We start from the raw sequence: 23,309 nt of genomic DNA, 5'->3' as shown, positions 1-23,309 counted from the left end.
CCATACACAACTGCTGACAAATATAAACTATGCCTTCAGCAAGGTTTAGTCTATGGAAGAGTTACACCATCTTGCACCAGTCAAGAACTTGGTAATCAGACAATAGACATAATTCAATTTGGTTAACAGACTAAAATGCAGGTTTCTGAACAAACTAGCTACAAAAGCAGCTTGGGAAGTATGAATGACATGCATTACAGGACTCAACTCATACAGTGTATCCTGACTCACTGGATGAAGCTGTTAATTTCCTTCAAAGGAAAGCTGGGCTCACTCTTTATGATAGCACTTTTCAGTCAGGGATAATCCTGGTGTCTAGCAACTCCTTGTGTTTGAGGAATCAGTTGAAGTGGTTTGTCACCTTATGAGACTGTCCCTGGGACACCTCCCATGGGAATTGTACCAGGTATGGTCCTCTAGTAGTGTTTGAGGAATCAGTTGAAGTGGTTTGTCACCTTGTGAGACTGTCCCTGGGGCACCTCCCATGGGAATTGTACCAGGTATGGTCCTCTAGTAGGAATCTACTGGACAGACCTAGGAAATTCTAGAGGAATACTCTCTCTTAGTTTGCCTGTTAATCCCAAAGTATGATCTGGAGGCTGCTGCTAGGAATAAGGAAGTCTGGTCTACTCCTTTCAACTTACTAACAGCATGATCTTCATCAGGACAAGCAGTTTCGGAAATGGATGGATGGGCTTAGTGACAATCACAGTACATAAATATTCTGCCTTGTGTAAACAGCTTTGGTATCAGTCTCTCTCTGTTTTGAGCAGAAAATGAGTGCCAAACCTATGTCCTGGGTACTAAAAAGACATAGGTATTTAGTAGACTAAACAATTACTACTGTCTAGGTATCATTAGTAGCATTTGTGTCTAGACAGTTGTTTCTGTCCACTTGAGTATCTAAGTCCAAATAGCACATACTTTCACTTATTTGAATTTAGTACCTGACGTGGTAAGCCATTTCTGAAGGATGTCACAAAATTCCTAATCACTTGTAATCACTTGGGAAAAACTGTATTAAACTCCTTGTCTATCTAAATTCTAGCTGGTGGCAGAAGGTTTCCAGTCTAGTTGTTTTGCACTGAACTTTAAATACTCAGTAGTAAATCCACCCAAACATTATCCTACAACCAAACTCCAAGCAGTTATAGTTACCCCTGTCCCAAGAGTTATTCTGGTTAGTATCATGGACCAGCACTTCCCTACAACTTCTCTAGCCAGCTTGACTGTGATTGGTATCATAAGAGAGTGCAATAATTGCCTCATGCTTCCTGATGATCATCTATTACTCAGACAGCATAATGCAGTGTGTGATGTACACGTATAATATCTTTGGATGCAAAAATCTCACACATAGTAAACTCAGACACTAAAATTGTCAGCAGTACAGCACACCTCTCCAAGGCCATCAGAATACAGATACCGATAATCCACTATATGCCAAGGTTCTAAACCTCAAAGACCACCAAAAGAAAACACAGGCACAGAGCACTCTCAGAAAGTTAAGTCTACCTCTTCAAATAACACAAGTAGTATCAAAGTCACAGATGCTGAGCCTGTAAGGCAGGCATTGACCCAACCAAACATCCTTGTTATAGGTGACTCCATTGTAAGACATACAGATGTGCCTCTCACCAGGCTGAGCAAGGAAAGACGGATGGTTAATTGCTTGTCTGGTGTCAAGATCCATGAGAACATGCATGTACTCGTGTCCTTGCAAACCAAGTACCAGTATGATTCTGTCATACTTTATGCCAGTGTCAATGACTTGTGTTGTAGCACCCTTGAATATATGACGAGAGACATGATGAAACTCTCATGGGTTCATAGATAAGTACTATACTAGCTGCCCTTGCAGGCCATTTCAAGCCTAGCAATTGTCCCCCCAAAGGTCAGAATTAAACCCAGTACCTTGTAATGATCAGGTAAACACGAGTGCTTGCATGATCTGATGGATCCTGACACCAGGCAAGCAATTAACCATTATGCCAATCCCCACACCCCCTCTAAGACTGTGTGTCCAAGGCAGGTATCAGCCTAGCAATGAGCAGCATTCTACCTTCTCCAAGGGTAATGCCACGATACAAAAAAATAATAACTGGCTTCAATAATTGTTTTAGTTTTTGGTGTCATTCAAAGGGGATATAATATTTGTCAGTATGGGAAGATATAATCAACAGACAATGCTTTTTCACCAGGGATGGCCTACATCTATCCCCTCTAGGGTTTGGATTACTAGCAAAGGCATTGTCCACCCCCACAGTTCCTTTTAGGCAATGCCAACCTAATAAACCTACAGACTTAATGAAACAAGCAAAGGAAAATATGAAGGTATTATTGATCAGTGATATGAATCTAAACAAGAAACTCCACTACCTACAAGCCCTTCTTACCTTGGAGGAAACGGACATCATGTAAAGACTGAGACATGATTTAAAACAGCAGAGACTCTGACTGTGGAGGAAGAGAAAAAGATGGAGGTGTCTCAGTCAACATACAGAGGAGACTCAATAAAGGCTGGTAAAGCAGCATGATGCACTAGCGCTTCTTTATGTCCAAAAAACATCAGAAAGGTCTTGTACCATATAATAGCTAGCTACAGAACTCCCTCTATGACACAAGAAAGCCACAATGCCTCTCTACAGGAATTAGAATCACTCGGTATTAAACCCAATACCATTTTCCTAGGTGATTTAGAATATCTAACAATAAACTGGGAAACCTACACCACCATTAGTGCACAAGCACAGAGATTCTTGGACTTCATCAGTACAAATGGCCTGGAACAATCAGTCACAGTATCCACGGCTATTGATTTCTTAGATATTCAACTTTCTGTGACCCTTCCGGGTATTACAAACACTGAGTTACATAAGAAGGAATGCTGGAAAAACAGTTTGTCATCTTATGGAAGTATGCATCCTAGGCATATTTTTCCTAATATCATACAGAATCAGTATATTAGAGCCTCCAAGCTCTGTACCAAGGATGAAGACTGTGTTAATACCATCAAAACTCTTGGTGAACAATTTATAGCCAGAGGGTATAATAGGAAGATGGTGGAAAATATTAAAAGTGAGGTTTTGAACAAAAGATATATGAATTTTACACTATTTTATTCTGATAGATCAATAGATCCTCTGTCAGTCATTCTAGATTTACCAGTAATAAATACAGTGTAAGATTTGTTACTAAGTGTACTAATGATGTGGATTTAATATGTATCATCATATGTAAGAACTGGCATCTTTTGACTATTGACCACAAAACGGCAGAAATGGTAGGGCATAAGCCTAAGTTTAGTTTTAGGAATTGTAATAACCTTAAGAATGTATTTTGTGACCAAGAGTGAACACAACTCCCCAATACTAGAATGGTGGACACTTTTCTTTGTAAGGCTTGTAAAGCCTGCTCTGTAATTTTCAAAGAACAGGTTTTACAACATCCGTATTACAATTTCACTTTTAAACTTAAGTGCTATGCAGACTGTTTTACCACACATGCTGTTTATTTGGCTATCTGTAGCTCATGTACCTGTTTTTATGTAGGAAAAACTTACAACATTTAAAGAAAGAATTTTAATACATCTGTATGACATTAAAAATAAAGACATAAAAAATGCTCTAGCTAAACATGTTGTTGAGAATAAAGGACATAATTTTTCTTTTAAGGTTTTACAAATCCTACATGAAAATATTAGGGGAGGGGACCCGAATAACCATTTGTAGAAAGCTAACTTGCAGTGGATACTTAGATGGCAGGCTGATAAATATCCTGTAATAAACACCATTTGTCTAAAGCTAGCCTTGAAGGGGCACAAATTGTTTTATTGAAGCTTTTATTTGATTGGTGTCTGTTAATTGTATAACTATACAAGTGCTAAAAATGTGTTTTTATTTATGGGTCTGAAGAAGTGTTAAATACATAAAAGCACTTATCCGTTTTATTATTTTAATAAATACATGCTTACAGTTGCGGTAGCCCTATTGTTTTTTTCTTTACTTCAGTATCCACTCGGGGAATAATATCCTAGATCTTGCCCTTATTAATATGGAAGCATCCTACACCGTCCCTTGTTAGCTCTGACCACAAAGCAGTCTCATTTGAAATAAAACTGAAACCTTCCTTCAAAACAAATCTGAAACTAGAGATCCCTTCTACCCAAGGTACTTTGAGAAATTTCTTTAGACAAACTACATACTCCTAAGTGATACACTGGCAAGCTTCACATCCCCACCAAACCCAGTTAACTCAACTGAATATGCAGCAATGTATGCCACCACACTATACCAGCATGTAAGCAGCAGAATAGATGCAGCTGTAACTCCTGCCCCCCAGAACAAGTGTAGAGCAAACCTCTGAAACAAACTCTCATGACGGAACCATAGCATCAACAGGCTTTACAATGCAAGGAAAATAATTTTGATCAAAAGTAAGAAGAGTAATTCCCAGAATGTCAGAGCCCTTGTTACTGAAATAAAATAAACAAACAAACACAGGAGCTTACTAAAATCCACTAAAACCAAGTTTGAGGCTAAAATAGCTACCCAAGCCAAAGACAATTACAAAACATCTTTTAGTTATGTTCGTAATCTCAAAAGCACAATGCAGCAATGTGCTGAGCAGATTGTGAATGAAATTCCAAAAACGCCAAAGCAGTGCAAGTCAAATCGCCCAAAACATGACCTCTTTCCACACAGATGCAGGACATACTTGAAACTGGCTCACCTCCAGCTATCACACAAAACCAAGACCTAAAAGTACTATCAAAAGCTAAAAACACTGCATTGATTGATTCTAACAATATCCCTGGATGCATCTTAAATAACATGAAGCATGAGTTAGCCACATCCCTAACAAAGTTATTCAATCTCAGCCTTCATAGAGGTTTTGTACCAAGCAAATGGAGAACAGCTACAGTCATTTCCCTACATAAGGTAGGACCTCCCACAGACCCAATCAATCAGGACATAGGGAAATTCCAAACCCTGTATCAGTCTCTGTCTAGATTTGTCAAAGGCAGGCCAAGCTTACTCAGCCTGGTGGATTTTTTTGAAAAGGTCACCAAAGTAATGAATGAAGACAAAATGGTACTCACCACATACCTTGACTGACCAAACCTTTTGACACAATTCCCAACTCAAGTACAGTAGAAAAATAGTGAATAAACCTCTGTCACCGACTAGATTGCCAACTGACTCACAAACAGCACACAGGAAATGAAAATAGGGGAAGTTACCTCCACAAAGAGACTAGTCCCCAGTGGAGTTCCCCAGGGTTCTATGTTGGGACCTCTCCTGAATGGCATCTACCTTTCTGAAGTAAAATCCAATCCCAAAGGGCTCTGGCTGACTAAGTTTGCAGATGACTGCAAGCTAGAAGCAGTCACTGAATTCCTAAATGACTTGGCTATCCTGCAGGAAGGTTTCTCCCAAACAAATAATGCATTATTATATCCTTTTGGAAGTTATCTACCCCAGTGAACTACCACACTGACAATATGCCCCAAGTGTTGACCCAGCTGTTCAGGATTTGGGAACATATGTGGACAGTGAAAGTACAGTTGTGTACACTTACCATAAATGTAGATGTTCGAGTATATTCACTGTTGCAGTCATTACATTTGGGTAATCTACTGGCAGGTTGCCCTCAGTCGGCCTGAATAACAATGTCTTGGGTCCTGCATCAGTTGCTGTCTCCTCTTCCATGACGTCAGGTCATCAGGGGTATAAAACATGTAGCCGACGCCATTTTCATCAGTTTTTCTTGCCTCAGATGTCAGGTGCCCCCCAAATGGGGAGCAAAAAAAAAAAAAAAAATATATATATATATATATATATATATATATATATATATATATATAAACTGTAAATATATAAAGCACTTTTAGAAACATAAACTTTACCTTCAACTAAAAGCAAATACACCACAAAGGCTTTTGAGTATAGTGAAGGAAAGAAAAGGTATAGAATGGGGGATGGCGGGTGGGTAACCTGGACTGCAACAGTGAATACACTCGAACATCTACATGTATGGTAAATGTACACAACTGTACTATGTTCTTTGTGTTTCACTGTTGCAGTCATTACATTTGGGTAGAATCCCAAAGCTATGGATGGGAGGATGGAACTAAACAGCATTAGGAGCGGTTATAAGGCCCTGCAGGACTGCAGTGGCAAAGCCTGCCCTGGATTTAGAGAAGAGAGGTAAATGATAATGCTTTGTGAAGGTATGAACAGAGCTCCAAGTAGCAGCTTCTAGAATGTCTTTGGATGGGACCCCTCTGAGAAAATCTGCTGAAGTAGAGGCAGCTCTGGTGGAATGCGATCTAATCCCCTTGGGCACTGATTTACCATGGTGCAAATAGCAGAAACAAATGCAGTGGCTTATCCATTTAGAAATAGTCTGCTTTGATATAGCCTTCCCCTCTGATCCTGCAGCAAATGCTACCAGTAGTTGCTCAGACTTTCTTAGATATTTGGTCCTGTTTAAGTAGAATCTTAGCTGCCTGTGTACATCCAATGAATGCAGAATCCGTTACCCCTTGTTCTGCGGATTTGGGTAAAATGTTGGCAGGTGAATGGTCTGGTTAAGAGCCACACTGGATACCACCTTAGGCATAAAACAAGGATTGGTCCTGAGAGCCACCCTGTCCGGGTAAAAAATAATGAAATGCTCCACTGCCATGAGAGCCTGCAGTTCTGAAACCCTTCTTGCTGAAGTGACTGCCAAAAGAAAAGCCGTCTTCCAAGATAGAAATTTTATATCAGCAGTAGCTGCTGGTTCAGTAGGAGGCAGGGTGAATTTTTCCAGCACAAAATTAAGGTCCCATGCAGGAGTTGGTGCTCTCCTGGGAAGCCTTAAATTTTTGGCCCCTCTGAGATGCTGTTTAAGCAGTGGATGAGAAAAGAGGGGAGGCTCTGTGTTGTAATGAGCCGAGATGGCAGAGGCATGGATTTTTATTGAAGAAAAAGATAGGCCCTTGTCAGGCATCTCAGTTAAGTATTGTAAAATTCTGAGGAATATTGGGCTTTGCTGTGTCTATTCCTTGTGCTTGGTTCCAAGCACAGAATCTCTTCCATTTATCAGCATAAGACTTTCTAGTACTAGGCCTTCTGGCTTCCAAAATGACATCCATCACAGGTTTACTGAGAGCTGTGGTTTGAATAATTAGTTGATTAGCCATGCTGCAAGATTCAGAGTTTGCAGGTGAGTGTGCAGAATTTGACAGTTCTGCTGAGACAGTAGGTGAGGTGTTTGAGGCAAGTATCACGGAGGAAGGTATGACATATTCCTTAGAAGTGGGTACCAGTGCTGGCGAGGCCAGTCCGGAGCAATTAGGATAATTTTTGTTTTTTCCTGTCTGACTTTTAGTAAGACCTTGGAGAGTAGAGGCAGAGGGGGAAAGGCATAGACTGATAGGTTTTTCCAGGTGAAGGATACAGAATCCACTTTCCATGCTTTTTTGTCATGAGTTCTTGTGCAGAATTTGTCCAACTGATAGTTTTGGGGAAAGGCAAATAGATCTATGTCTGGGCTCCCTCATTTCTGTCTTAACATGCTGAACATTTGTGGATCCAGTTTCCATTTGTGCGGGTCCATAAGATTTCTGCTTAGGTCGTCTGCCAGAGTATTTTGCTTTCCTGGCAGGAATTGAGCTTGAAGATGTATTTGGTAAGTCAAGGCTGTGTTCCACAAGGCCATGGCTGGTCTGCAAAGGGGGTAGGGATGTGTACCCCCCCCTGCTTGTTTATGCACCACATAACTATGGTGCTGTCCGTCTTTATCAGTAGTTGTCCTGGATGAAGTAAGTCCTTGAAGGCTGTCAGAGCATTCTGAACAGCTAGCATTTCTTTCTGGTTGATATGCAGATGCATTTGGTTTGGGCTCCATTTTCCCTGAATGCATCTCCCTGCCAGGTGGGCCCCCCAAGCATAGTCTGATGCATCTGTAGTTAGGGTTTGGGTGGTAGGGGGTAGAGTGAATGACAGTTTCTTGTTTTGGTGACATTCTCTGCCTACCAAAGAAACTCCTGCTGTAGGCAGGGAATGAGAGGAATCATTGTTTCCAGGCTGTGACAATGTTGACTCCATAAACTTTTTAGGTACCACTGAAGTTTCCTCATATGCAGTCTCGCACATGGAATTAGTAGAATGCAGGATGCATGAACCCCAAAGCCTGCAGAATTTGTCTTGCAGATAAACTGGGTTTTTGTTGCCATTTGTTTGAAGTATGTTGTCAATTGCCTTTGTTTGTATGACGTAATGATGTAAGCCATCTGGGCAGTTGTATTCGAGCTTGCACCCAGGAATGTAATTATTTGAGACGGCATCAGTTGTGATTTATTTTTGTTTATGGTGTACCCTAGGCATGCTAGAAGCCTTTTTACAAAAGCCAGATGCTGAAGAAGAGTGTCCTTGTACTCTGCTTGAACGAGACAATCGTCCAGATAAGGACAGATTTCAATGTTTCTTTGTCTGCAGAATGCAATTACTGGTGCCAGGCACTTTGTAAAGACCCTGGGCGCAGTAGATAAGCCAAAGGGCAGTGCAGATAATTGGTAAAGCAAAAAACTTGCTTTGAAGCGGAGTTATCTTCTGCATGATTCCCTTATTGAGATATGCCTCTTTTAAGTCCAGAGTTACTAACCAAGCATTCTTGCCTAGAATAGGCAGTAGGTGTTGTAAAGTCAGCATTTTGAATTTTGGAATGTTTAGGAACGTGTTCAGAATCGATAAGTCCAGTTTTGGACACCATGAATTGTCTTTTCTGGGTACCAGGAAATGTCTTGAATAAAATCCTTGTCCTTTTTCCTTTTCTGGTACCAGTTGAATAGCCCCCATATCCATGAGGGACGTGACTTGTTTCTGGGCCTCTGCCCACTGGTTCTGTGGCAGATCTGGCCATCCATTTGGAATTGGCAAAGTATGGAAATGAAATCTGTACCCCTGGGATACTATGTTTAATACCCACTTGTCCTGGGTAATTAACTGCCAATTTTGAGCATGAAGTGCTAATTTCCCCCCCAAGGGGGCAGCCAAAAGATAAGTGTTTGGAGATGGTAGAGGAAAGTCATTGAGACTGCTTACTGTATGGTTGTGCTTTGTTTCCTCCAGATTTGGAGGTGGAGGCACCCCATTGCTTTGACCTGTAAGAACCCTGTGATTGATATCTGGAGCCTTTTGAGTGCCTGGATTTGCCCTGAGTGGCTCTGATGGACACAGGAAAGGACCAATTTTTAGTTGGCCAGTGCCTACTGAACCTGGCTGGCTGCAGTTGCAAGAAATCTTTTACAGTTTGCATAGATTTAGCTTTGTCTTCCATTTTCTTTAAAACCTCTTCTGCCTTATTACCAAACAGAGTATCATGACGCAAAGCGGCATCCAACAATTTAGCTTTAACATGATCAGGCAGATTTTGCTCCTTGAGCCAGGCATGCCTTCTAATCACAGTTCCAGTAATGGCGGCCCTACAAGAGGCCTCCAAGGAATCAAAACCACATTGCAAAGTATGCTTTCCAACCTGTTCTTCTGAATGCAATAAATCCTGCAACTCTATTTTCCACACAATCAGAAATCAACATCATTTTATGTTTCAGTAAGTCCATAACATGTTGTTGATATTTAAGCATATGAAAGTGGCAGTTTAAAGCCCTGATTGCCAAGGTTGCAGACGTATAAACCTTCTTACCCAGTCTATCCAGCGGCCTGGAATCTCTATCAGAAGGGGTAGGATTTTTGGCAGTAGAAGCCTTAACACCCTTGGGACCCTGAGAAATAGTCTCAGGATCAGCAGCTGGATTTTTGAAAAGAAATTTGTGGGGATCAGGAACCCTGTAATATCTGTCTGGCTTACTAGGAGCTGGAGCCAGGGAATAAGGAGCCATGCTTGATTCCGAGAACACATCATCAAGAATATAAGTTCATTGTCATAGTGATTTGTTAAGTATTAAATTGTAAGTGCTTTTTATAAACATAACACTGATCAGCTAGGTTGGTCTAGTAGAATGTACTGTTTGCAAATTGCTATACTTTAGAAATGTGAGTTAACACTTGATTAATTAATTGAATAATTGATTGAATAATGATTTTGAATGAATTTATGCATACTATTTAAGATGAGAGGTTTTCACTGTATTTTGAGATCTGAAGAAGCGTACCCAGTGTGTACGTGAAAGCGCTTATCAACTTTTACTGGATTAAAGGTTTATTGTTTTATCGTGGTGGTTTAGTTTTTGTGTTTTTTCTAAATATTCACTTCTCGTCTTCAAAGTCTGGACCTTTGGAAAGCAGCGTTACTTCTTTTTTGCATCATCAAGAATGTCTAATACAGGAGGTATAGCCAAAGGCCTATGCTGAGGAAGAAGAAGAAAATCCCTAAGCCTCTTTTCTGATTCAGAGAAGTCCTGACTCTCCCAGTGAAAATGTTCCCTTAAAGTATGCAAAGTCTCTCCAAAAGAGTAATCCTCAGGAGGAGACGCAGATGGGATGGATTCCTCTGCATCAGAATCCTCATAGGGTGGAACAGAAAATTCCTGATCAGAAGAGGAATCAGAAGAAATGGAAACCTGATCTGAATCTTCATAATCAGTGCCTTGCCTTGGGGGCAAGGTAATTAAATCCTCAGCCATTTTGATCATTTGTTTTTTAGGCATAGGGGGCCTGAGTATGTGGCTCATGCATCATTTTTTTAGACATAGAAGTTGTTTTTGACCTTGGTTTTTTGCTGGGGTCAGTTTAATGTAAAAATGTTGAGGCCTGAAAACACCCTTACAAGCTGGTGCCTGCTCAGCGGCTCCGGACCCATCCAAGGGAGAGACATCCACGGGTTCAATACTTTGCGAATCTCGTGGCATACAGGACTCTGAAATGGTTCCTGTAGAGGCCTGCGACTCAAAAGTAATGAGCATCAGGGGCTGCGAAAGCTCCTCACTGAGTACCGGCGACTGGCTTAGGAGAAGCTTTGTCGTCGGTTTGGGACCTCGACGGTCTGTCTCTGTCTTTTTCCTTGCGTTTTTTGTGAACTCCAGTAGTCAGATTGCTAACCGACAACATTTTAGGGTACTTAAATCTTGAACCAAAATATTTAGAAGCAAAAACATACTGACGCTTAATAGAGCATTGGTTAAATTTAGCACAAAACTGACAGCAAGGCACATTGTGATCAGGGCCTAGGTAAGGAATGCAGTACAAATGAAAATCCTTATGAGGTATTTGCTTCCCACAAGTAATGCAATTATTAACTTTTACTGACATCGGTAAGGAGCAAGAAAAAATTTCCCCAACAGGGTACTTAGCTTTAGTTTGAAGACTTCAGTTCTGAAACTCGAAAACAAAAATTTCAGGAGTCGGCCGACCGGCACTTGCGAACTGCTTCTGCTTTGGGCACCACGCGGCAAGAAAGACTGATGAAAATGGCATTGGCTGCATGTTTTATACCCCTGACGTCATGGAAGAGGAGACAGCAACCGATGGAGGACCCAAGACTTTGTTAATCAGGCCGACTGAGGGCAACCTGCCAGCAGATTACCCAAATGTAATGACTGCAACAGTGAAACACGAAGAACATCCAACTTTTTACCAACATGTGTCCATTGTTGTAAGAAAGTCCTTCTATATTGTACAGCTTATAAACAAAGGGATTGTGTCTAGATCTAGGGTTGTCATTTTCTCTTTTTATTCAGCCCTCATTCGGCCAATCATTTTTAATGCCCCCTTTGGCATGTATCTGTCCAGACAGATGCAACAACTTGAATGCCCAAAAAGATACCTTACTAAAAGCAACAAGTCCTATATGGACTGACTCAAAGCTCTGTCACTATAATCAGTGTCTTACAGATAAAGAGGTGACCTGTGTCTGGCATATAAGGCATACTTCAACCCAATATTGATAGATTTACTGCACATCAATTCTGATTTGGAATATGACAAGGAGGACATTCTATGGTAGGGGTTGACTGCTCAGAATCAATGGTGTTGGACTGTCATTGCAATATCAATGTGTAAAGCACGGGTTCCCAAAGTGTGCGCCGCAGCTCCCTGAGGAGCCACGGCTTCTTCACAGGGGCGCCGCAAACTAATAAGCTCAGGTGCAAAATAAACCGCAAACTAATAAGCTTACTAAGCTTATTAGTTTGCGGTTTATTTTGCGGCCGCTTGCACTAACATTTAACTCAGAAAATAAAGGCAAGAATAAGTCTTGACAAAAGATCCGCTAACGTTAATAGGCAAGAAATAAATCAATTTCTCCCATCCCAAATTTGGCAGACTGCATTGGTAATATTGGGGTATCAAAACTTCTCAACTTTTGAGAGGAGGCTGTGGATTTCCAAACCACAGACAGCAGCCCTTTCTTTGAACAATTGTCGACAATGTTCAAAGACATGACCAATTTACAAGTGCAGCATAGCAGACTAACCATGCTTAAAGAACGTCAAAGCACCAGCCCAACATATATATATATATATATATATATATATATATATATATATATATATATATATATATAAAATGTGTACGTGTATGTCTGACTCAGTATATTACCCCACTCTTTAACTTTTACTCCAAAGCAGAAGTATTCGCAGCTCACACTATTATCTTCTTGAGTAAAACCCCCCTTCAGAAATCAGTTCAAGGTCCCCTGGGTTTTACATCTGCTTTTAATTTAACTGTTTTTGAAAACGCCATGAGTTTGTCTCTTTCTTGGTGTCAAAACCATACACTGGCTCCATTCTCACAGCATCGTAGTCATCTCAAGACTGAAATCCTCATCGTAGCTGCACTTTATGTACTTTTTCGAGAAGGATTGGGTTACAAGCGGCTGTTTCTTGGCAAAGGGTCTCTAAGACGTTTGTTGTTTTTTCATGATTTCCTGCCCTTTTACATTGCTTTAGTCTAAAGAGGGAGCTGGGCGGGCTCGAACTCTGTCTTAGTTTTACAAAACTGTATCCCGTAGTTACAAAGCTGAAAGGAGCTGACAAGTCCACACAGACCCTAAGTAATCACTGACAGCCTGGAGACTGTGGGCTTTATACTCCCTGCTGCCCAGGGAGGGCACAGTGGTGGCATTGGGCTATTGCCTGTTGGACTACTCAACAAGGGTTCTGGTTCTTCAAACCAAACTGTGGAGCAGTGAAGGGGAGATGAAACAGTAACATTGATACGTTCACATTTTCAGATCAAGTAAGTGCCAAATGAATGTTAAAATACAGGCAGAGAAATGTACTTTTAGGCTGAACATTGAAATGTGGGGAACCCTGCGGATATTATTTGCTGGTAAAAAGAGTCCCCCCCATTACTTCATGAGCTAGATTTTGTCCTTGTTTCAGCCATACCGACACTTGCATTAATCAAGGGACTCGATATGTCTTCACTCCTCATAATACGCTTGCTATACCTCTGTAATTTATTTATACTAATTTGTAAATGTAACTCTTGACTTAAGTGTGGCAGAAATTAACTTGACTCATGCCCAGGCAGAGCCATCAACCTCTTAGCACAAGAAATCTGGACAAAGCCAAAAATAATGCGGTGGGGGTGGGGGGATAAGGCCCCAAAATAGGGCCACATTTTAAATATTGCTTTTATCAACTTAGAAAGTTGCTACAATAAAAAGGTTTGGTGTTAACATGTATTTTCAGATGGATATGAAATCTAAAACACAAATTACTCATAATTTAGTTACTTCATTCTGCAATGACTTTCCAGAAACCTACAAGGTTTATAAGTAACAGAGAAATATGAGCCAAAAATCTGAACATTCTGTCAACATCTGTACAGTTGAAAGATAATGTGCAGAGTCTTGACAGATATTTCATGTATTCTTTTTACATTATTTTCAGTTTTTTCATTGTACATTGAATTTTCTAAATTATTAACAGAATAGCAATCATGCTTAATGTGTTGTAAAGTCTGTTTAACAGTTGTCCCCAAAGTTTTTCTCTCTCTGACTCTTCTGGAAATGGACACGGACCTGCAGGGTATTCCTGGTCATAACATGTATAGCTCTATATAGTTGCACCTACTTGCAAATTCTGTTTGATACTCTTCTCCTTGAGCTTGCATTGAAAATAGGTTTTATTCAAATGGTGTACATCATGTAAGAGGTTGAGAGGTTTGTATGCATGTGAGTATATGTATTACACACACACACACACATATATATATATATATGTATGTGTGTGTGTGTGTCTGTGTGCGTCTGTGCATTTTGCGCAGGTGGACAGTCTCTTCAACACAACTGATAGATGCACATATCCTTAAGGTGGTTCCTTGGTGAAGGTAAACACAAGTTGTGAGCTGGGTAGTGTGCTGGACAGACATATAGGTTTGATTTCAAATATTCTGTGATACATTATTTTAGCCCTTCTAGGTGAATTTTAAGGTTTATGGATGGGGCTGGAGATGCTCAGAGTAGCGGTATAAAACTTGCAGAGTGGGCATTAAGATAGACAAGTATAATGTTGCGAGTGTGAGCTTGTGACACCATCTTTGGATTATTAGGGTTCAAAGCTTCTTTATTTACCAGGGTAAAGCACTTATCTACATATATACCTCTCAAACTGTTAGTGCTAGAAATATGAACAAAGCCTAAAAGAATTGGGAGACAAAGACCCCAAAAATAGGGAGTGTTTAAATATTGCTCTTAGAAAGTTACTAGAATAACAGGATTTGTATTAGCATGCATTTTCTTCTGAAAGATATGAAGTCTAAAACTCAGTGATTTGCAAAAAGACCACAAATTCTTTGAAGAAAAGACCAAAAATACGAGGCAAAAATCTGGATATTCTGTGAAAATGTGGACAGTTGAGAGGTATGTCCATGTGGGCATTTTTTGAGGATCAGACCAGTAGCACTGTTTGGTTAAGTGTCTTGCTGAGTACTACACAGAGAAATGGAATCACTCATCAGTAGTTCATAAGCCTTAATAGCCCTCTGCACCAACTGCTAGACAAAGCATCAGCTGAATGTTTGCCACAGCTGTTAGACTGGTATTACTACAACTTGCTAATAACACTGGATAAACTGTTAGTGTAGATTTTGGTAATACTAAGAAAGGATTTTTTCTGGTAGACTGTGGAGCACTAACTGGAGTAGATTACTCGAGTTAAGACAGAGTGCTAAATTTGTTGATGACACAATGCTGGAGTGAGGAGCTGAGACTGCAAGATGTTACTGGGATAAATTTCTGATGTGTGGGAGGAATATGAAAGTTTGCTTCTCTGGGATAGACATCAAACACTGGCTTTGTTTTATGGGTAGACTGATACAGTTGAAGTGATTCACACATGGGAGGCATATTGAAATAGACTGCAAATGTTGTGGTAGTTAGTTAGCAAGGGCCAAGTGACTGTATTTAATCTACTTGTACAACAAATACAGAACTATAAACAGAGAAACACTAGGTTCAATGTCAGTTTCCAACACATTGTAGGCCTCAAAAACTTCCTCATGCTGTCTGCATATTCCATATCCTCCTGCATTGTACATATATGGTTCTCCTCTGCTATGTAAGAGGTGCTGCCACTACTGGAAGCTTTTAATCTAGTCTACTTCATGCAGAATCTCACTATGCACAGAGGACTATCTTAGAAAGTGATTATAACAGAGGCTGAGCATATACATTAATGTACCAACTGCTTCCTTTTAATGCAACACTTTTATTATCATCTTGCCATGAATAGAAATGAGAAGTTAAAGTTGATAACTGCAAAATGTTTAACTTTCATGATGTGAGAGGGTAATAAAAAGATGGAGGGAAGTGTAAAGTTACCAGCACTTGCTTGAATGGACTTATAATTGTGTGCAATGATGTGTTAATAATTTAATAAAAGTCCCTTTACTAACAAGATCAAATATGTTGCTTTCCAAAATTCAGTTTCATTTGGCAAAATCACAAATTCCTGTTCTTCCTGTCTCTTTCCAGAAGGCCCCTATCTTTTGTGAATTTTTAATTCTTTTTTCCTGCCATATTTTCCATTCTTCTATATTCTAGTTATAGCTTTGTGTGTGGCCACTCTCAGCATTATCACCCCTGCTAGCTCTGAAAGTAGCTGCTATTCAAACAGACTATAAAAACAACAAATTACCTAATAGTTTAGAATACACTTGATGATTTGGGTCTGTTCATCAGTGGCTAATTCTTAAATGGTCGATATTTAACATCTCTAAAACAGAGGCCATAGCAGCTCATACTATTGATCTTCCTGGAAATTTTGCTATACCTCTAGGGGGGCATCTTGGGAAAACCTGGATTCAACAAGGGAGACGAGAATCGAAAAGGTTTGGGAACCACTGGTGTGAAGTATAGAGTGCCAAGCACCTATGATGATGCTTGTGAGTTCTTAATATTAAATTACATACATCTGATTCTATAACCCTTAAATTCTAAGCATATTCCTAACTTTTGATTTTAATTTTAAAGAAGTAATTCCTTCTGGTGATGCCAAAGATTACAAGTGTTGCATTCAATCTTAACAAGTTGCTCTAATCACTGGTTTCTTTTCCACTGTTTTCAAAAATTAAACATAAAACAGATCACATCACTTCTCCATTTAATCTTGTGATGGGAAGGTTAATGCAACTAGCATGACAACTTTACAACTGAAGCTGATCACACATTAACAGGCATGGACACATGCATAAATAACGGGGTTAGGTAAAAGCCATGCAACTTATGTACCTGGTCGTGTAGTCAGTCCTCTATCAGCAGCTGGACGGGCATCAACTGGCTCAACTGGGCACGTGCATCATGAAGCAAAACCAATGAAAACAAAAACAAAAAAAAAAAAACAAAAAAAAAAAAAGTCACGATAAGTGCTAATTGATGGGGAAGTGCAGGAATATTACAAGCCATAAATAAAGTTTTCCAAACAAAAAGCAGCAGCCAGAAGAAATGATTAATTCTCACAAAAGAAGAGAAAAACAATGGGAAAATGCATGAACAAATATCTATAGTTCCTCTTTCAGGTCATCATTTCTGTCACACTGCCACTGTTTCAGCTATGTAATTGTTTACACTGGACTGAAATAAAGGAATTCAGCATGTTTACAATAAAAACTCTGCACTTACCTGAACTGTAGACATTTGAGAAAAGATAAACTGACATATTTTTGGACCCAAAGTCATCTGAGTAAGAGATAGCATGTACTAACCAGAGTCCATTTGTGGTGGGATCCCATATGGGTGTCTCAATCTCTTCTTCCCCTTTAGGACCTCTACGTTTGGGAAACTTAGGATAAAACTACTATTGTAGTAACAAACAAGAAGACAATGTTTGACAAAGAGTGAATGTCACTGGATTAGGCACAGTTTCAGATACAGCCTTCGGGAAAAAGAAAGAAGAAAACATGGAAGAAGTATAAAGGATAAGAATCTCAAAACACCATCGCTGACTATACTATGTCTACCAAAATGCCTCTTCTGGATCATCCTAAAAGGACTGCTCCAAATTACTCATTCATCTTAAAATCTGGCTTAGTAAAACATGAATTCAAAGCACAAGTTTGAAACCAACAGATTGGTGATGGAGTATAAATATGTAACCATGTGTGTGTGTGCTCCAATGCATGTCTGCACATATGCACATATCATTTGAATCCCTAAAACAGGTTCTTAAGCTACAAAAATCCATCCTGAAGTGATTATAAAAATAATCCTTAACATTATTGCTTTATTTAAACAGAAGGCAACACAATCTGTTTTGAAATTATAATTTGTTAAAACAGCAAAAAACTCAAAAAAAAAAATCTGCAGATCATGATGAAAATAAGACAAAACATGTTAAGTACAGACTAATGCTCCATATTAACTATAAGAAAGACACACCATTTAATTTAATGCAAAATAATTTTGACTTGCTATGCAGTGAATTTTAGTATCTGTGGAAAACAAAATGATGTCCACATGTCTGAGTCAAATATACTGAAATTCAGAGGTAGAATTTAATTAATTAATTAATTTATTGACATTTGATTACTGGGAAAGTCCATCTGGGTAGAAACCCAGTTTCAGCAGAGGCCTGGGGAGAAAAGTTCCAAATTATTACAAAACATTTTAAAAACAATTTTTCAATCTTCGAAAACAAAACAAAAAACATTTGCAGTTTAAATAATTATAAATTAAACATAATATAAAAATATTGGTTAAAAATAAATACAAAGTATATGACAATCATTTAATATTTAGAGAAACTTTAGACAGTGTGTAGAGAATGTAAATGTAAGTTAGTCTCATACAAATAATATAAAAATAAAAAATAGAAGAGACTTAAACTAAAAATAACCTGTTTCAAAACAGTGTGTGTTAGCCGGATTGAATCTGAATATATTAGATTAAACATTTTTAATTTATTTATCCTTTGTTGACCAGGTGTTCAGCACTGCATTTAAATCTAAACTAAGGAGTGAATTACAAATACAATGCATCATTTGAACAAAAGTAGTGGACTCGTAACTGAATAACTGGATGGTTGTGAGAAGAAAACCAAAAATTAGATATAGCAGATGATTGCAAACCTATCAATAGTTCAGCAATCCAGAATCTCAGATGGAGATGAACTGTTTCAAAGAAGCAAGTAGAAGACATGCAGATTGGCAGAGCTCTTTCACTGTAGTCCGTACAGCAAACCAAGTCCATTAAAAAATATCTATATCTATACACACACACACACACACACACACACACACACACACACACACACACACACGGATCTACTTCGAAAGGTTGAACCTCATATAATCAAAATCCATTTTCGCAAGATGAAAATCGCAAAAGCTTAAATACCCAAACGGCAAATTTTTCCCAGGGTTAGTTCTAAAACTCTCATAAAAACTTCTACATAAACTAAAATCTTGTTCCTCCTCAGCTGACAACTTTCCTCTGAAACACCTAAACCTAGATACAGATGCAATAGCATACCCAATCAGCATTCTTTTTAACAGATCAATAACAGAATCCTGCACCCCTAACTTATGGAAAATGACATATTATTCCCTACATAAAGGAGGTAATTCCTCTGATATTACAAACTTCCGTCCCATAGCCCATCTTGTCTCCCCCTCCCTAAAATCATTGAAAGTTGTATACATCAACAAGTTTTCCACTATCTCTTACAAAATAAGCTAACCATCAATACACAACATGAATTTCTGCCAGACCACAGCACCTCCACTGCATTACAGTCATTTACAGACACTGTCAATAAGGCTTGCAACTCTAATAAACTTGTATCTGCAGTATTTCTAGATCTATCAAAAGCCTTTGACATGGTATCTCACAATAAACTTCGTAATCAACTTTCCACGCTGGGTCTATTATCTCTAGCTAATAGTTCTCTAGCTATCTTGACAACAGGCAATAAGCTGCAAAATGGCAAGATTCATCTTAGCATACCTTCACACTTCCACAGGAGTCCCACAAGAATCCATCCTTGACCCTCTAATATTCAATATTTTCATCAATAACCTACATTCACATCTTCTTGTAAAGGCACCTTAATTCAATATGCAGATGACTACCATCATCTGCTCTTCAAACACCTTAACACACCTCCAACAAATCACTGAACAAAGCTGTCATCTCCACTGAAACCTGTTTTACAAGAGCACAACTCTTATTCAACACCCAAAAATAAAACTCCTCCTCATTACCACCCAAAACTCATACCCCTAACAAAGCATCTTTCAAAATCTTTTTGGCAAATGGCAATTAGTTCACCATACTAAACAATTAAGAGTCATAACAGATGATAATCTTAAATTCGATTTTCAAATCCAAAGCAATATCAAGAAAACCCATGAAAAGCTAGGCATGTTATACAGAAACAAACATTATTTGAGCACACCCACAAAATTACTCTAGCCAAAACCTACCTTCTGCCTTCTTTACTCTATGGAGCACCAATTCACAATCCTCCATAAAAAAGAAACTTGAAAGCTGCTACAACACAATTGCCAAGTTTATTACTAATTCATCCTCCTTTAGCCACTACTGTAAAGCTCTGCATACCCTTAGTTGGCTGGAACTCCCCTCCACCTCTTCTACATTTAACTAATAACAATACATAAAATCATACACAAACCATTTAGCCTGCCCATCTCTTACTTCTTTAATCAACATATATTCCCCTAAAAGAACTCTCAGATCAGAAGACAAACAAAGTCTTACCACAAATAAACCAAATAATTCTCCTGGACAAAGCCTGTACTTGTACTCAGTAATAAAAAAATGGAACTCCTTACCTCTAACCACCAGAACTATTTCTAACCTCCCCACCTTTAAATGCTCTCAAAAAGAATACTTTACCAAATCAAGGACCTGCTCCCATGCCAATCAAAGCTGAATGTACTCAATACACTTCCACTCACTCCCATCAACCTAAGTCAAGCCTCACAACCCTTTCGAACCTCCTCCTTTGCTTTGTTTTTCCCACTACCTTACCTTACCCACTTCATCTCTGCAGATCTTTCCTCCACCTCTTTCATCTCTACTCATCTAAGCTACCTGAAGACACTCTACCCTGCACTCTTCTTATAATATCCTTTTCTCTCCAGCCTTCTTCCTGCTATAACAAAACAAAGTTGCATCTTTTCTCCCCAACTTGTAAGTCTTCTTCACTACTCTCTACCATAAAATCTAATAATGGTACCATTATCTCCCCAGATGTGCAAACCAAACTCTTAGGCATCACAACAGACAACACCCTCAAATTTGATATCCATGTCAATCAAACTATCAAAACCATTAACAAAAAACGTGGCTCCCTCTATAAGATCAAACTTTCCTTACTCCATTTGCTAGGACTGCTATTGCTCATTCCCATCTACTCTCCACTCTTCTCTATGCCTCCCTTCTACTCACTAATTTGAACAAATCCGGTCTTAGCAAACTGTCCAGCTGTTATAACCACATTTCTAGATTTGCAACAGGCATGGCCTATAGGACCCACCACTGTCAAACCTAAATCTTCTGGGGTGGCTAGAATGGCCTAGCCTACTTCAGTACAACCAGCTTATAAATGCCCATAAAGTTCTCAACCACCCTGATAATATGCCTGCACTTAAAAATATCATCAACCCCAATAGCAACCTGAGGTCACTTCGCTCTTCTAATAAACTACTGGGTCAAACATCCAAAATCGACAACTCTGCTGGGGACTCTCAGTTTGCTAACTGTTGGCAAAACTTGGAACTCTCTTCCTGCTGATCTTACTCTTGAACCCTCTTTTACTCAGTTCAAAAAAAGCCTCAAGCTGTATTTTAAAACCTACCAGCTATGTCCTTGTTCAAAACCTGACTAGATCCTTCTCTATAGTCTGTAATCATGTTACATGGCCTAGTCAACACTGTTGTAAAAATGTATGATTACATTACCTGCTTGCTCAACTGGAGCCTGTAAACTGTGTGTAACTTGTAATAATTTTGTGATTTTTACTGTATGTTCTACCTTGGAGCTTTTTCCCCGGGCATCTGCTGAAAATGGACATGTATCCAGTCGGACTATCCCGGTCAACAAATGCAAAATAAATTAAAATAAATAAAATAACCATAATACGAACACCATCTCTCAAACTAAGACATTACTCAATTTTCCCTCACTGTCTCTAATCATGCAATCTGTAATACCTCTTTAACTATCTTATTAGAATTGTCTCAGGTCTCATTTATCACATACTTATCTATGTGACAAATAATATGATTTAATGAGTTTTTCTCACATACTTTCTCTAACTCATGCTATTGTTTTTCACTGCACTCTACTATGAAACATATTTTCTTTGTTTTTCTCATTATATCATTTTTATATTTGTAGTGCAACATGATATTTTGTGATTTAAAATATCTGCAATTGATTTTTCCCTCAGTTCTCTGCTGGTACTCCATTGGTAAGTTCTTGCGATTGTCCCTCACTGACAGGTGATACATTCAGTGTAGCTCCTGAGGTACCAACAGAGATCCTACCCACTAGCCCTTCATATATTTTTGTCTACTTCTTCTGTCCTCTCCCTGTTTTCTGACCATATCAACTTACCTAGCATTATGGACGGACAATTTCCCAGTTTCTGCAGCCAGCCTGCTCGACATGGGCATCCTGAGGCAATGTAACAATTGCCTCATGTACACTGACAACCTACTTCTAGTCAATACAAATTCATTATTTGAGAGATGTATCTATACCAAGAACCTAGAATTCAGGCTCTCTCGCTCATCAATCAGTTCTTCTGATACTAAGCAAGCTGTCAGCATGCACACCTCACCTCCTGCACCTACCAACCCAACAACACACAAACCTACATATGCGGAGGTCTTTACCAAAAGCTTACCTAAACATCACAGACATCCCAAACACAAACACAAGCACAATTCACATAATAATTCCTTGGCAAAACATAGCAGACATAATATATCACACAACAGTGTCTCACCAGTCAAGCCCCTAAGGCATAACACAAAAACAGACATCTTAGTCACAGGTGACTCAGGTGTGAGAAACACAAATGTCCCTCTCATCAGGTAAGATAAGGAAAAAGTAATGGTCAGCTGTCTGTCAGGTGCCAGGATCGGCCACATCACAAATGCACTCATCTCTCAACAACAGTTACTGTTATGACACTGTCATAGTCCATGCAGGTGTGAACAGCTTGAGACGTACCTCATTGGACTACATGAAGAGAGATGTGACTGAGCTCTCCTGACTGTGTGTCTCAGGCAAGTATGTCCCTAGCCTTAAGCAGCATTTTAGCTTCGCCTTGGATGATACCTCAGTACAAATAAAAAACGATTGACTTCAACAAATTGGCATAGTTTTTGGTGTCAAAGGGGATCTGATATCTGTCAGCCTGGGATGACATGGTCGACAGACCTTGATGCTTTGCCACAGATGACCATCTGTCACTCCTGGGATTTTGGTTATTGGGTAAGGCTCATCACCCCCATTGTGGTATTTTAGGCAATGTCCCAAGAACAAAATTTTCGATGTAAAAGTACCCTCTAAATCAACCTCAAGGGTATGCTGCTAAAAACGTTAGAATGCTAAACCAGAAACTGCACTCACTGGAAGCAGTCCTTACCTTGGAAGATGCTGACATTTGTGCAGTCACCGAGACCTGGTTTAAAGCTGCGGAGAGCACCTTAGCTATAACAGGTTACATTTCCTTCCACAGTTTCATACCACAAATTCAAGACATGAGAACCAAAGGAGTTGGTGTATCAATATTTACTAAAGATAAATACATTTCTAGATTCGGTAAACAGCACAATTCCCTCAAATTACTTCAGGTGCAATTGACTGTAGGCACCCCCTTCCAT

General features: G+C 39.3%; 1 protein-coding gene across 4 annotated transcripts in view; it reads right to left on the bottom strand.

The window, feature by feature from the left end:
* LOC122801775 (amyloid beta precursor protein) overlaps nucleotides 1–23,309 on the bottom strand; it is a 3,200,820-nt gene that overhangs the window by 275,638 nt on the left and 2,901,873 nt on the right. For 2 of the 4 annotated variants that reach the window (XM_044071353.1, XM_044071355.1), the window contains one exon: nucleotides 16,684–16,737. The exons of the other annotated variants lie outside the window; for them this stretch is intronic. In XM_044071353.1, coding sequence (XP_043927288.1) covers nucleotides 16,684–16,737 — 54 coding nt within the window. The remainder of the gene's footprint in view (nucleotides 1–16,683; nucleotides 16,738–23,309) is intronic. 4 annotated transcript variants of the gene reach the window in all.

The sequence above is a fragment of the Protopterus annectens genome, chromosome 5.part0, assembly GCF_019279795.1.
Source record: "Protopterus annectens isolate FY-2018-M chromosome 5.part0, PAN1.0, whole genome shotgun sequence".
In the NCBI taxonomy this organism is placed as follows: domain Eukaryota; kingdom Metazoa; phylum Chordata; order Ceratodontiformes; family Protopteridae; genus Protopterus; species Protopterus annectens.
This window is presented reverse-complemented; position numbering and strand designations above follow the sequence as displayed.